This window comes from Microcebus murinus, chromosome 1 (genome assembly GCF_040939455.1).
Source record: "Microcebus murinus isolate Inina chromosome 1, M.murinus_Inina_mat1.0, whole genome shotgun sequence".
In the NCBI taxonomy this organism is placed as follows: Eukaryota; Metazoa; Chordata; class Mammalia; order Primates; family Cheirogaleidae; genus Microcebus; species Microcebus murinus.
Window position 1 is genome coordinate 67,430,241 of NC_134104.1, and position 15,511 is coordinate 67,445,751.

The 15,511-nt window shown below is 40.8% G+C and overlaps 2 protein-coding genes across 2 annotated transcripts in view; one reads left to right on the plus strand and one right to left on the minus strand.

The window, feature by feature from the left end:
• The first annotated feature begins 8,672 nt into the window (after nucleotides 1–8,672).
• LOC105879843 (large ribosomal subunit protein uL22) lies at nucleotides 8,673–9,295 on the plus strand. Its single transcript, XM_012780417.2, has one exon. The coding sequence runs from the start codon at nucleotides 8,698–8,700 to the stop codon at nucleotides 9,250–9,252; it is 555 nt and encodes a 184-aa protein (XP_012635871.1). The 5' UTR covers nucleotides 8,673–8,697; the 3' UTR covers nucleotides 9,253–9,295.
• A 469-nt stretch (nucleotides 9,296–9,764) lies between these two features.
• The window catches only part of LMLN (leishmanolysin like peptidase), an 89,359-nt gene continuing 83,612 nt past the window's right edge, over nucleotides 9,765–15,511 (minus strand). Inside the window, exon 17 of the mRNA XM_012780410.3 lies at nucleotides 9,765–13,757. Within this exon, the coding sequence (XP_012635864.2) occupies nucleotides 13,657–13,757 (101 nt within the window). The 3' untranslated portion in view covers nucleotides 9,765–13,656. The remainder of the gene's footprint in view (nucleotides 13,758–15,511) is intronic.

The window sequence follows — 15,511 nt, forward strand, 5'->3', positions numbered from 1 at the left end:
GTTCTTTTCTGGAAATGAGAAAAGAAACAAAAAGAGGAGGTCCATTGCCCAGTAACAAAATCAGGTGCTTTGAACTAAAGCCAAGTTTGCTAAATTTTGTGACCTTGCCCTATGAATGCCATCAGCACCCAGGGGGCTCTACCAAACCACAACAAAATATACATCCTTTTCCAATGCATATAGAACATTCTCCAGAATAAACCATATGCTGTCACAACACAAACCCTGGTAAACTTAAAAGGATAGAAACAATACAAAGTATAGTCTCCTACTACAATGGAATTAACAGAAGGAAGAAATTGGGGAAGCTCGCCGCAGCATTTTAAAGATTAAACAACACAAACCAATTGGTCCAAGAAGAAATCAAAAGGGAAATCAGAAAATACTTTCAGATGAATGAAAATGAAGACATACCATACCAAAACTTACAGGATACAGCTAATGTAGCTGAAGTGTAGAGGGAAATTTATAGCTGTGAAGGCCTATATTAAGGAAGAAAAAAGCTCTCAATTTATAATCTAACATTCCACTTTCAGACTCTGGAAAAAGAAGAGTAAACTAAAGATAAAGCATGCAGAAGGAAGAAAATTATTAATATATAGATTAGAGCAGAAATTAATGAAACAGAGAATAGAAAAACAACAGAGAAAATTAATGAAACCAAAATCTGGTTCTTTAACAATATCAACAAGTTGACAACAGCTAATTGACCAGGAAAAAAAGAAGACTCAAATACAATCATGCACCACATAATGATGTTTCCATCAGCAATGAACTGCATATATAACAATGGTTCCAGATTATAATGGAGCTGAAAGATTCCTGTTGCCTAGTGGTAACACAACGCATTACTCACGTTTGTGGCTATGATGGTGAAGCCTACTGTGCTGCCAGTTGTATAAAAGTATAACACATACAGTTATGTTCAGTACATCATACTTGATAATGAAGTGAATGACTATGTTACTGATTTATGTACTGTACTTTATATTGGTATTTCAGACTGTGCTCCTTCTACTTATAAATAAAAAAGTAACCAAAACAGTCTCAGGCAGTTTTCCAGAAGAAAGCATTGTTATCAAAGGTGATGACAGCTCCATGTGTGTTAACTGTCCCTGGCTCTGCTTTTTAAAAAAAGAACAATAATTGCCATCTTGTGTAACAAGGTGTGGAGGTGGAAGACACTGATGATCCTGACCCTGCGTAGCCTAGGCTAACGTGTGTGTGTTAGTGTCTTCGTTTTTGTTTGTTTGTTTGAGACAGAGTCTCACTCTGTTGCCCAGGCTAGAGTGCTGTGGTGTCAGCCTAGCTCACTGCAATCTCAAACTCCTGGGCTCAAGCAATCCTGCTGCCTCAGCCTCCTGAGTGTCTTCGTTTTTAATCGAGATTTTAGTTAATTCTTCTTTTTCCTTAGTTCATCTAGGTGAAGGTTGGTCAATTTTGTAGATCTTTCCATAAAGCCAACTTTTGGTTTTATTGATTTTCTTTGTTGTTTTTCTAATCTCTATTTCTTTTACCTCTGCTCTAATCTTTATTATTTACTTCCTTCGCCAGTAGCCTTGGGCTTAGTTTGCTCTTCATTTTTCTAGTTCATTAAGGTATAAAGATAAGTGGATGATTTGAAATAGTTCTTCTTTTTTAAGTTGAGTGTTTTATAGCTGCTTTTGCTGCATCCTGTAAGTTTGGGTATATTGTGTTTTCATTTGTCTCAAGATACTTTCTAATTGCCTTTGTGATTTCCTCTTTGGCTGTTTAAAAGTGGTCACATATTTGTAAAGTTTCCAATTTGCTTTCTGCTGTTGACTTCTAATTTCCTTTTATTGTGATTGGAAAAGATATTTTGAATTGTTTTGTGGCCTACATACAGCCTGTCCTGGAGAATGTCCATGTGCCCTCGAGAAAAAAGTGTATTCTACTGTTGTTGGGTAGGATGTTCACACACACACACACACACACACACACACACTCTTTTACTAAACAGATTCGATATGCAAACTTTTAAAAAATCAGGATACTGGATCAAATGCTAAATAATGATCTGTATGTGTAAAAAGGTACTTGACAAACACTTTCCCCAAATAACTTGTCACTATCCCACTAAATTATCCGAGTCACAGAAAAAGATTAAACAGAACTATAATTATTTGGGACAGGATCTCTGAGCAAGAGCAAGACCCCATCTCTACTAAAAAAAATAGAAAGAAATTAGCTGGACTACTAAAAATATATAGAAAAAATTAGCCGGGCATGGTGGCGCATGCCTGTAGTCCCAGCTACTTGGGAGGCTGAGGCAGGAGGATCGCCTGAGCCCAGGAGTTTGAGGTTGCTGTGAGCTAGGCTGACGCCATGGCACTCTAGCCCAGGCAACAGAGTGAGACTCTGTTTCAAAACAACAGCAACAACAAAAACAAATGAGTCTTCGGTAGATGTTGCATATATGTTCTGTAAATGTTAACCAAGTCAAGGGGGTTGAGAGTGTTCAGGTCTGTTACTACTTTACTATGTTTTCATCTGATTATTCTATCAACTGCTGAGAAAGGGGTGAACTGATCTGGCTTTAATCCTTTTGATTTTTGCTTCAGGTATTGTCAAGCTCTATTATTAGGCACATACACATTTATGATTATTATAACTTCTGATGAATTGGCACTTTTCTTTCTTTTTTTTTTTTTTTTTTTTTTGAGACAGAGTCTCCCTTTGTTGTCCAGGCTAGAGTGAGTGCCATGGCGTCAGCCTAGCTCACAGCAACCTCAAACTCCTGGGCTCGAGCGATCCTTCTGCCTCAGCCTCCCAAGTAGCTGGGACTACAGGCATGCGCCACCATGCCCGGCTAATTTTTTTTTTTATATATATATCAATTGGCCAATTAATTTCTTTCTATTTATAGTAGAGACGGGGTCTCGCTCTTGCTCAGGCTGGTTTTGAACTCCTGACCTTGAGCAATCCGCCCGCCTCAGCCTCCCAAGAGCTAGGATTACAGGCGTGAGCCACAGCGCCCGGCCAGAATTGGCACTTTTAACACTACAAATGGTGCCTTTAAAAAGATAACTCTCTGGTAATGCCAAGTGAAAACCTGACAACTGGCTCCTGGTGACTCTGGCCCTGGGCCATTCCTCAGCAGTCCATTCAGGTGCCACTGTGCTTCCCTCTCACATGGAACACACTCTACGACCAGGATGGGGACGTAGTGTCAGTGTTAGTGTGGGCATCCCAGAATCCAAGTTCTTCATTCACCCAGGAAGGGAATATCTGGCATCTGGTGACTCAACTATGCTAGGAATTGTGGAGGATGCGGGACAAGGACACAGCCCTTCCCTTCCTTAGGGGAGTTCCATTTCACAGGAAGTGAGTCAGAGTCGTGGGAGAGGGAAGTAAACGCAAGTGACGCTGGGCCTCTCTGTTGAAGGAGACTAAGGGTGCAGCCAGAGAGGTGAGGTCTCGTCAGTCCACAGACCTGGGGTCATGGGTGTGTGTGTGTGTGTGTGTGTATGAGAGAGAGAGAGAAGTGCTTTTCCAGGTCGTGTCCACTCAGACTTTGCCAACCCTGCCTCCTCCCCAGTGAGTCACTAACTAGTGGATCTCTTTGCCTTGCTCCTCCCCCACAAGTACTACAAGACTGTTTCAGAGCCAAGTATGATACTCAAAGCGCCATCTCCAAGGCACACACATTCTAAAACCCACCTTGTTAATCTTGGGCTGAACAGCTATGACCTCAAGTTTAAAAGACTTGTTCTCTGGCCGGGCACGGTGGCTCACGCCTGTAATCCTAGCATTCTGGGAGGCTGAGGCGGGCGGATTTCAGGAGTTCGAAACCAGCCTGAGCAAGAGCAAGACCCCCGTCTGTACTATAAATAGAAAGAAATTAATTGGCCAACTAATATATACAGAAAAAATCAGCCTGGCATGGTGGCGCATGCCTGTTGTTCCAGCTACTTGGGAGGCTGAGGCAGCAGGATTGCTTGAGCCCAGGAGTTTGAGGTTGCTGTGAGCTAGGCTGACACCACAGCACTCACTCTAGCCTGGGTAACAAAGCGAGACTATGTCTCAAAAAAATGAAAAATAAAATAAAAGACTTGTTCTCAAGGTCTTCCTGTGGTTTGAAATCAGCTTCCGAGTTTTTGTGGGGTTTTTCATTGGTTTATTCTTTTGGTATGAAAAGGAAATAACTCCTGGTCAAAATAACCTGACCATGCTTGGCACCCTGATGTCGGACTGCCAGCCTCCAGAACTGTGAGGTAATAAATGTCTGTTTAGGCCAAAAAACAAATTAAAAAAAACCAACAGCAAAACTCCCCTGACAGCTGGGTTAAGAATCAAGCCATTTTCTTATAGTCAGAACCAGCCCCTAAATAGCTTCATGGTCCTGGGGAAGCTACTCCCCTTCTCTAACCATAACTTTCTGGAAATGACAGGTGGCATTAAATGACCTCTCAGAGACACTCCCAGCTGTGACCAGGTGCTAGCTGAGTGGGGGCCTCACAGAGGAGCACAGCACACTCACCTGGAAATGTCGGCAGAACCCAGGGCGGGCTCTCTCACGCCCACCCAGTCCTTGCACTGAGTGCACTTCCTATGTCTCTTACTGCTCATCTAAAGCAAGGACAGTAAGGGTTCCTACACAGTCAGGTTGTTGTGAGGATTAAATATGTTAATATGTACATAAAGTGCTGAGAACAGGGCACTTTAAGCGCATGCGCTGATTAGCACAATCACGGCTCTCAGTGCTATCATAATGACGGCCACCCAGTGTCCGCTAAGACTGACTGTGTGCTAGAGAGGAAGCCGCCTGGTGAGGGGAGACCGTCAGACATCAGCGGGTGGGCCAGGATCCAGGCCCACCCAGGGCTGGGAATCACCTGTCCCATGGTGGACACACCTCATGACAGGGGTGCTGGCTAGTTACCATCAGAAGGGAACCGTTGAACCTTTAGTAGTTTACTAAATTGGTCCCTGAATAAGGCAGCTATAGGCCCGACATAAAGTTAAAAAGCTAGTCTGGGAGGATCAAACTGATGCTTGAATTTATTAACTGAGCACTAGAACAATATCCACTCCTGTAAAGGAGCACGACAAAATCCAATACACAAGCATTTAACATTTATAATGTCTATTACTAAGTGAAAAGTTACTAGACATGAAAAGAAGCAGGAAAATATTCCTCATAACCAAGACAATAATCAGTCAATAGAAACAATCCAGGAAGTGACAGAAATAGGGAATTAATTGACAACGACATCAGGATGGCTGTTGTCAATTGTATAAATATCAAGAGCATCATGAGGAGAGAAATGGAAGATATTAAAAGACCCAACTGGAAATTCTAGAGATGAAAGCAGGGGTCCTCAAACTTTTTAAATAGGGGGCCAGTTCAGACCATTGGAGGGCCATTAGAGAGTGCGACGCACATTCCACACATGTGCACTGGTGGGCCCGGGACGAGTCGGCTGCTGAGCAGGATAGGCAGCTGCAGCAAAAACATGCAGGCAGCATGTGGCCTGCAGGCCGTAGTTTGAGGATGCCTGGATTAAAGAATATAATATCTGAAATGAAAACTACACTGGCTGAGATTCACAGCAAATTAGGTGCTGCAGAAGATCAATGAACTTGAGCACAGAGAAAGAGGAGTCATCCAAAATAGAACATAGAAAACAATGGGGAAAAAATGAACATACTCAGCTCTGGAACAATATAAAGCATTCTAACATAAGTGTGACTGGACCCCCAGTTAGGAAAGTGGTAGACAAAATATTTGAAAAAATAATCTGTATATAATAACTAAATCCAAAGATCCATGAAATTCATCAAACAAAAAGTGAAAGAAAAACAAAGAAAAAGGCAAATCATAATTGAACTGCTGAAACCAGCGTTAAGGAGAAAGTGGTTAAAGCAAGAATGAGATGTATGTATTATAATCTAGATTTTATGCTGTAACAAAATCAAATTTAGATTTAGAGCAATCTAAATCCACACTAGCATCCTGCCAAATTTGTATTAAGGGCAACAAAGCATGCCAAAGGGGCGGTGGTGAGAACACCAGCCCTGGGCATGATTAGAAGGCCACGAAACCTTAATGTGCAAGGGGTTTCCTTCTGTGAGACATCAGTACCGCAGCACTTGGGGAGCATCAAAATCCTTCACATCTACACCAATCATGAGACTGACGGAGAAAACACACAAGCAAAAACATAAGACAAATTCCTGAACCAATTTTTCCAACTAAGGAAAAGTTCAAAGATGACATAAAGAATCAATTCATTATCCTCATCAAATAATTGGAGAGCAGAATCTAATAGTGTAAGGGAACGGGCTTTCCCCATATAGGACAGTTGACGGCAAATCCTGCTGGAGGGGCAGGGAGGCGTGACCCCTTTCCTCACTCATCATGGGGGTCACCGCTGACACTCCTTTAACAAAAGACAGGTTAACAAGAGAAGAGCATAACAAATGTATTTGACACGGGACGCCACGTAAAACGAAGTCGCAATGACCCAGGAAGCGCTAATTTTATGCTTAGATTCGATGAAGAATGGACAGCCATGTACAAATGGGGTAAGATCTAATGGTAACAGACTGAGGGGGGACTCAGCAAGGCCTGTCCAGTCAGATTCTTTTGGACTCTCTGTGTAGTACTCCTTTCTCCCCAGTGTAGGGAAAGATCCCTCTGGAAAGAAGGTTTTATCCCCTATTGTGTCAGATGAGGTAGGTCAGAGAATTTCTTTATGGCCAGCTCTTACACAGAAAGGCTGGGGAAGTGTGTAATATTTCTAGGTTTTATGGCTTGCTTTGGAGGAGAGGGGTTCTATTTCTACTACCCACCTTGAGGAAGAGAAATAAATTTTTTGTTTTTGTTTATTTTTTTTCTTTAGAGCTCAGGCTGGAGTGCAATGGCTATCCAGTGGATGACAATCATTGCTCATTACAGCCTTATTCCTGGGCTCAATCAATTCTCCCCCATCAGCCTCTCAGGTAGCCGGGACTACAGGCACACACCACCACACTGGCTAGTTTTTCAAAGTTTTTGTACAGACGGGGTCTTGTTATGTTGCTTAGGCTAGTCTTGAACTCCTGGCCTCAAGTGATCCTCCCACCTTGGCCTCCTAAAGTGCTGGTATTACAGACATAAGCCACCGCTGCACCACCCAGCAGGAGTCCTGATTTCTATGACTCACTTTAGGGGAGAAGGGTGGGAGACAGAAGAGCAGATGAAGATCAGAGAGACACTCTGCTTCTGAGGCTACTGCTGAGGACTTCCAGTCTCTTCTAGTTCAAAGTTGTCAGCAGGCCAAAGTGCCATACTTTTGGGTTTCGTTTTCTGAGCCCCAAGACCGCTTTCTCCCAAGGTGAAATTGTGGCCTCACTGAGTTTGGGTCAAGAACAAGGAAAGTGGGCAGCGGCTCATGCCTGTCATCTCAGAACTCTAAAAAAAGAACAAGGAAAGCCCAACAAATGTGAACATCTCTTTAGTTTTTTTATTTTTGAGACAGAGTCTCACTCTTGCCCTGGCTAGAGTATAGTGGTGTCATCATAGCTCACTGCAACCTCAAACTCCTGGACTCAAGTGATCCCAAGAGATTGCAATCCCAAAGTGCTAGGATTACAGGCGTTAGCCGCAGGGCTCAGCCTGAACTTTGTAAATGAAAATGTTAGACACATAGATTAAGTTCTTCCTGATAGTGACATTGATCTACCTATGAAAGGATAGTGGAATGGCACAAAATGAAGCACTTCTGATCAGCAAGACCTCTTCCCTTGGGCAGACATTGTCATTAGTAGCACAGCTCTGTTACCTAGGTTGTAGGCTGGGCAGGAAAATTGTGCTGAGGCATGCATACCTTATTCTTTGTGGCTATCTCACTTGTATTAAATTTGCATATCCTCAGCCAAATACATCAAAATCTTCACTGTATCACACTCAAACACCCATGATGCTGGTGTAGACTCTGGGTTTAAAAAAATACCCAAACACCCATGAGCGTGAGCACATGGGAAGCCTCTTCCCACCCACCGGTAGCACTCTTGAAATGTCACTAGCAGAGACCTAACGTGGGGGAAAAGCCAGATGTTTGGATATTGTGGTTTGAGTATTTTCACATAAGGCAATATTAGAAAGTTGAGTCACTAATGTCTCTATTGAAATTGACTGTCAGTGGCACAGAATGTTAAAATGATATTGAATCTAAGCCGGGCGCGGTGGCTCACGCCTGTAATCCTAGCACTCTGGGAGACTGAGGCGGGCGGATTGCTCGAGGTCAGGAGTTCAAAACCAGCCTGAGCAAGAGCAAGACCCCGTCTCTACTATAAATAGAAAGAAATTAATTGGCCAACTGATATATATATAAAATTAGCCGGGCATGGTGGCACATGCCTGTAGTCCCAGCTACTCGGGAGGCTGAGGCAGAAGGATCGCTCGAGCCCAGGAGTTTGAGGTTGCTGTGAGCTAGGCTGACGCCACGGCACTCACTCTAGCCTGGGCAACAAGCGAGACTCTGTCTCAAAAAAAAAAAAAAAAAAGATATTGAATCTAAGATATAATGTCTATAGGCAGAAAAACATATCTATCCATATAAAATGGGAAAGGTATTGGACATATGCACAGGTCAGATCACATATTTGGATTCCTCAGTGTCCAATTTATTTTGAACATTAAAAAAATTAACTTCTCTCTTTCCCTCAAGCGGCCTGAGGTGATTCGTGAAAATGGTTCGCTATTCACTTGACCCAGAAAACCCCACAAAATCATGCAAGTCAAGAGGTTCAAATCTTCGTGTTCACTTCAAGAACACTCGTGAAACTGCCCAGGCCATCAAGGGTATGCATATACGAAAAGCCACCAAGTATCTGAAAGATGTCACTTTAAAGAAACAATGTGTACCATTCCGACGATACAATGGTGGAGTTGGTAGGTGTGCCCAGGCCAAACAGTGGGGCTGGACACAGGGTCGGTGGCCCAAGAAGAGTGCTGAATTTTTGCTGCACATGCTTAAAAATGCAGAGAGTAATGCTGAACTTAAGGGTTTGGATGTAGATTCTCTGGTCATAGAGCATATCCAGGTGAACAAAGCACCCAAGATGCGTCGCCGAACTTACAGAGCTCATGGTCGGATTAATCCATACATGAGTTCCCCCTGCCACATCGAGATGATCCTCACTGAAAAGGAACAAATTGTTCCAAAACCAGAAGAGGAGGTTGCACAGAAGAAAAAGATATCCCAGAAGAAACTCAAGAAACAGAAACTTATGGCACGGGAATAGATGTAACATAAAATAAATGAAAATAACAGTAAAAAAAAAAAAATTAACTTCTACTGGAATCCCAACAAAGCTGATTTAAATAAACTCTAAGCAAACTTACTGAAGAGGTTGTGAACAAGTCTAATTTACATAATAACATTCTCTAAATTAGCTATAGTCTATGAAATACTGTAAGGTAACATAAACAAGGTAAAATATGAAATGTAGACAGCTTTATCTTCAGTAAATAGACAGCAAATAATAATGGATTTATTCAACTATTTGAAGTTATTGCATATAGTTCTAGCTACTTCTGTGAAATACTTAAAACTTTAAAAAATCTAAATATTTTTATTGGAAGCTTCCCACAAATATCTCAGTTCAACAATTAGGTCACACAGGCTATGTTTGATCAATTTCATGAAGTGCTTGGCTCCATGTCACCGGCAAAATGGTCCTAAGTGCACATGGGAAAGGCACACCCTTGGGACATTCTCTCACACTATATTTAGATAATGAGGAGGACTCACACTCCATGACCATAGCCTCGGTCTATTAGATGCTGCTGTGTAACATGTGGGCCTGGAATGTGCCAGGGTTGGTCATGCAGTGAAACTCCTGGCCCATGGCACAGAACAAATTGTCTATGGATTGTGGTCTGCTTTTTCCTGCTTAACTGTTTGAGGACTACTCTCTGCAGCTTTATGTAAGTAGGACAATTTAATTCACATTTAAGTAAAAACTGAATTACATTTCACAGTAAACACCTCTTCTTCCCCAAATATAGTGGGTGACTGTGTGCTCCTCATCCAGGTTTTAAAAAATTGATGGTGTTGAGTAAAGACACATGCAAATTAGTTTCCATTTTTATTAAAATTGCATTTTTCTAAGGAATGTATTACACTTAAAGTTCAATACCATAAATAAAGATTAGTTCTTAAATCTATTTTACTTATTAAAAATGTAAACATAAAGAAAATAATTCACCACTGCCTCCCCAACCCTGACCCAATGTATATAAAAAAAAATTCTTCCTTTCAGGCAAGTTCTTTCTTTAGAATAAGCAGCACAGACTTGATTAAATAAAATATGTCAGTCCCCCTAGGCTGCAAAGACATGTCAGGAATGACTAGTGCCCACTGGGACACGGGTCTGTGGGGCTGCAACTCAAGCTGATCTCCTCCAGCGGAGACTACTCAGCTGCCCTCAGAGACCAGCTCTTCTCTGTCCATGCAGCGTCCACGGACATGGACAGCAGCGAGGCATCGAGCACACGACACTGGGATGAACACCACACGCAAGAAGGCAGACTCCAGGAGGCGGATCAGAGCCAGCAGCCACCTAGCAGTTCTGGATGAGTATCAGTCATAGGGTGCTGAGCTGGAAGGATTCTGAGAAATCATCTAGTCCTTTTATAGATGGCCTCAATCACCAAGTCTTCTAATATTGAAGAGAACGTTGATAAAAGCTTATGGAATATTCTGATTTACTTATCTTCCTAAAACTATTTAAATCCAATAAAATTATGTTTGAACTTCAAATATCGGTAAACTCTAAGCCTACATAGGCTGAAAACTAATTTTAAGCATAATTTATACCATATTCAGAAATGTCTATTTGGTCTTAAGAAAAATAAGTATCCTATAGGAAAAACGTAAGGGTTACTCATTTTAAGAAATAAGGAAAAAGGATGTGTTCAAGGAGAATATTAGAGGGATCTACATTAGGTCTAGTAATTGCTTGCCAGTTTCTTTAAAGCTGTCAGCTAAAGGTTACTGACATGGCTTTTGTTTCCTTCCTTTAAATCTTGTTCTTGAAAACCTGAGACAAATTCACTTGGTATTTTTAACAACTGGGACCTTAAAACAATCAAAATGAACATAAATCTGAACCGAAAACCGAGGTAGTCCGTTTTTATAAGCATTTGACCCTTTTGAGTCAAGGACTCCAGTCTACTGTCCCTAAATCAGCTGCTCCCCATTCTCCTTCCCTGCTCCGCCTCACTCCCCCAACACTGCAGCCTGCTCGCTTTCTTCACCAGGGGATTGGTCTTGCCCTCCTAACACAAGGGCATAACCTGGTACAGGATGTCAATATATTCAAATTCTTCAGTTCACAGCTGAATCTTACACTAATAATGCTGCATTGACATCTCAGATTTGAAAACTCTTTGCTTTTAAGTGACTAAAACATGTCTGTTAAAATTTCTTACAGGTTCAAAGTCTTAAGTCTTGTTGAGTACACTATGCAGAATCAGTGATAAGTAACCAAGTTCAAGCCTTACTGAAGAGGAAGGGAGACATCAACACAGTTACCCTCAGGAACCCAAGACTTCTTGACATACATGATCAGGTTTCACATTTGTGCAGAGAAAACACTGGACCATCAGATTCCAAGCTTAATAAATATATATACAAAAATGTCATCTATAATATTTTCTCCAGAAAGTCATCAGTGCAAATATAATTATATCAATAAAAAATAAAGCAATTTCAAGTATAAAAAGCACCATGCTCAGAAACAATACTACCTAAATGGTATTACTGCACAACAGTCAAAATATAGTTGAACCTATCACCGAGAATCTCAAATATATTATTCATCCATTGTATTTTTGGTGAAATTCTTTATACAGCTTCATAGGACAATTCGTAATCATAATAAAGTTTAGATTATAAGTTTCTTTAAAAATATACTCTTCACTTCTCTCCGACCTTGAACAATTTATAGTACATATGACACAGGCAAATCTGAGCACTGGTCTGCAGACTGTTACTATATATAGGTTAAATGTCCCTTATCTGAAATGCTAGGGACCAGAGTGTCATGAGTTTTGGATTTTTTTGAATTTTGGAAAATTTGCATATACATAATGAGATATCTTGGGGATGAGATCTAAGCGTGAAAATGAAATTTATGTTTCACATATACTTTATATACATAGCCCAAAGGTAATCTTGTACAACATTTTTAATAATTTTGTGCATGAAACAAAGTTTGTGTTAGGTACTTAAGTGTGGAATTTTCCAATTGTGGTGTCCTGTTGGTGGTCAAAAAGTTTTGAATTTTGGAGCATTTTGGATTTTAGATTTCTGTATTAGAGATCTGGAACGACAAGGTATATTAGCTTCTCACAGCTGAAGTTGACTAAATTTGAGACCCTTAGTTTTTTATGACAAATACCTCCAATTTAGAACTGCATGCAAATATGTATGTTTAAATTTACACATTTTTTTAAAAAGTGACTTTTCTTTATGTTGGGGCTATTTGGCTCCAGTGCCAAATAGTTGGAATTCTTTTTTTTTTTTTTTTATCAAGAGATGGGGTCTCGCTGTATCATTGGTCTCGAACTCCCAGGCTCAAACCATCCTCCCACCTCAGCCTCCCAAGTAGCTGGAACTGTAGGTATGAGCCACCAACAGCTCAGACCATCTTGTTTTGACTTATATTTTTCAGCTTATATATAACTTTCAGGTATTAGAAATTCTTCTGTAACAATTTCTTAGTGCCCTTGAAAATAACCGGATACCTGCCTATACCAGAATTTCTTTTTTGCATCATTGGTCAAAAAGGAATAGCTCTGTTTTTGTTGCATTACAGCTGTCGTAACTATTATCTGAAAAACATAACAATTGTTTTCTTCTGTTGAAGTGTCTTCAATATTTTTACGTGGCAGAATATTTTACTCTCTGTGTCCACATTTTTTCAAGTCATTATGAAATGAATGGAGAATACAACTGGAAGGCTGCGCTCTGGCGACCAGTGAGTACAGAGGGCTACATGCGACAACAGTTCAGTAGTAAACTGCCACACTGCTGGCAAAAAAAGGCAAACATGGTTAAATCATAAGATTTAACAAAATCATTTAAAAAACTCTTTAGAACAAACAATGAGAAGAATGATTTAAGTGTACCATGTAAACCCATTACATTTCAAATGGGTACAATAGTGAACAGAAATCCCAATTCAGTTATCTTCTATAAATCAAAGGACAATTTCTACTTTTGAGGACAAGATCCACAACTTATAATCTTGTAATAACTAGTTGTTGTTGAAGTTAATGCAGTATTTATGATGAACTCTCCCATGGTTTTAGGTTCATGAAAATGCTGAGGTATGTAATCAGTCTGAAAATTCCACCAATTATCCCACGTTCAAAGGAAAACTTCAGGAAGATTATGTATCCTGAAAAATACGTAATTTTGGTGACTTGAAATTCCTCCTTCTTCTCTAAGCTCTGAGGTGGCTGGGTTGCTGATGAGGAGTGACTGCTTTGCTTCAGGGTCTGACTGTGGCCAACACTTCCCAGCCAAAGTCAGGAATGCCACTTCTGCTGTCTGCATAGGTTGGCACACACCCAGGTGCTGTGCTTTGTTCACAGGAACATGATGTAAAGGAATATTTTGAGAATTCACTTTTGCATTCCTAGTGCCACACACACAGAAGGAATCCAGCCAGCAGAGGAAATAGATTGCCTAGCAGAAGCCACAGGGTGACCACCAGATTAGAGGAACGGGAACAGAGATCTACAAAGGAAAACAAAAAATTGACTCTCTATAGACATTTTTGGGATAAATCATACCAACTAAATATTGACTGATTAGTATTGCCTCGTGAACAATAGCTTCCTAAATGTATTTGCTACTACTGAACTGTACACTTAAAAATGGTAAAGATGGTAAATTATGTGTATTTTACCTCAAGAAAAACACTTTTTATAAAAAGACTAACTTCCTGAAACCCAGATCTTCAAAGTTGTTTTTTTTTTTTTTTTTTTTAATATTATGGAGGAAGAATAGAGTATATACAGAGGAAAAAAAGATGTAACCGCCATGTCAAGGTTAAAAAATGGCACCCAAGAAAAAAAAGTGTCTCAGGGTAGTATCCCAGCAAAGCTAAAGATGAATAAAAAAAATTAGCTGGGCATGGTGCACACGCCTGTAGTCCACCTACTCAGGAGGCTGAGGTAGGAGGATTGCTGGAGCCCAGGAATTCGAGGTTACAAGGAGTTATGATCAGGTCACTGCATTCCAACCTGGGTGACAGAGCAAGATCAGAAAAAAAAAAAAAAAAGTAAAGAAGATACACAGGAAAGTAAATGAATATCTTGGCTATTCTGAGATGGGATGAAGAACTTTCTTGTTCTTTTATGTCCCTTCCAACTAAGGTGACCATATAATTTATCATTCCAAACTAATACTGTTTTTTTAATTCTGAAACAGAATCTCACTCTGTTGCCCTTGTTAGATTGCAGTGGCATCATTATAGCTCAATGCAACCTCAAACTCCTGGGCTCAAGCAATCCTCCTGCCTCAGCCTCTAGAGTAGTTGGGACTACAGGCACACACCATGACCCCTGGCTAATTTTTTCTATTTTTGTTAGAGACCGGGTCTCGCACTTGATGAGGCTGGTCTCAAACACTTGGCCTCAAGTAATCCTCCTGACTCAGCCTCCCAGAGTGCTAGGATTACAGGCATAAGCTACCGTGCCTGGCCACCAAATTAGTACATTTTGAGAATACAAGGAAACACTATTAATAATTACACCAGGAACATGGACTCTCTTGGGCAAATCAGGATACATAGTCCTATTTCTAAATATCTACCCATCCATCCATATTACCCCAGGCTTGCTTTGGAAATAGCAGACAATGCTATGAGCTTTGGGCACTAGAGGGATTTTTTTTTTTTTTTTTTTTTTTGAGACAGAGTCTCGCTTTGTTGCCCAGGCTAGAGTGAGTGCCGTGGCGTCAGCCTAGCTCACAGCAACCTCAAACTCCTGGGCTCGAGTGATCCTTCTGCCTCAGCCTCCCGGGTAGCTGGGACTACAGGCATGCGCCACCATGCCCGGCTAATTTTTTATATATATATCAGTTGGCCAATTAATTTCTTTCTATTTTTATAGTAGAGACGGGGTCTCGCTCTTGCTCAGGCTGGTTTTGAACTCCTGACCTTGAGCAATCCGCCCGCCTCGGCCTCCCAAGAGCTAGGATTACAGGCGTGAGCCACAGCGCCCGGCCAAGAGGGATATTTTAATTGAGCCATGAGCTATCATCATAAGTAAACTATTTCCCCAAACAATTCTCCTAATGGAAATATTTTTATAGCAATAGAGAGATGAAGCCAACTTGACCTTATTTTAGGATGAGTTGTCCTTTTTAATATTTTGAACAACAAAGATGGGTCTTTAAAGATCAACCAAGGTTCAAATCTAACTTATTTAAAAATGTAAGAAAAACAGGGCTGGTCTTCAGTTACAGAATGAACAGAATGATAATAT

Coding starts and splice junctions, on each gene's coding strand:
- LOC105879843 (XM_012780417.2), top strand. CDS start 8,698: ATGGTTCGCTATTCACTTGACCCAGAAAACCCCACAAAATCATGCAAG.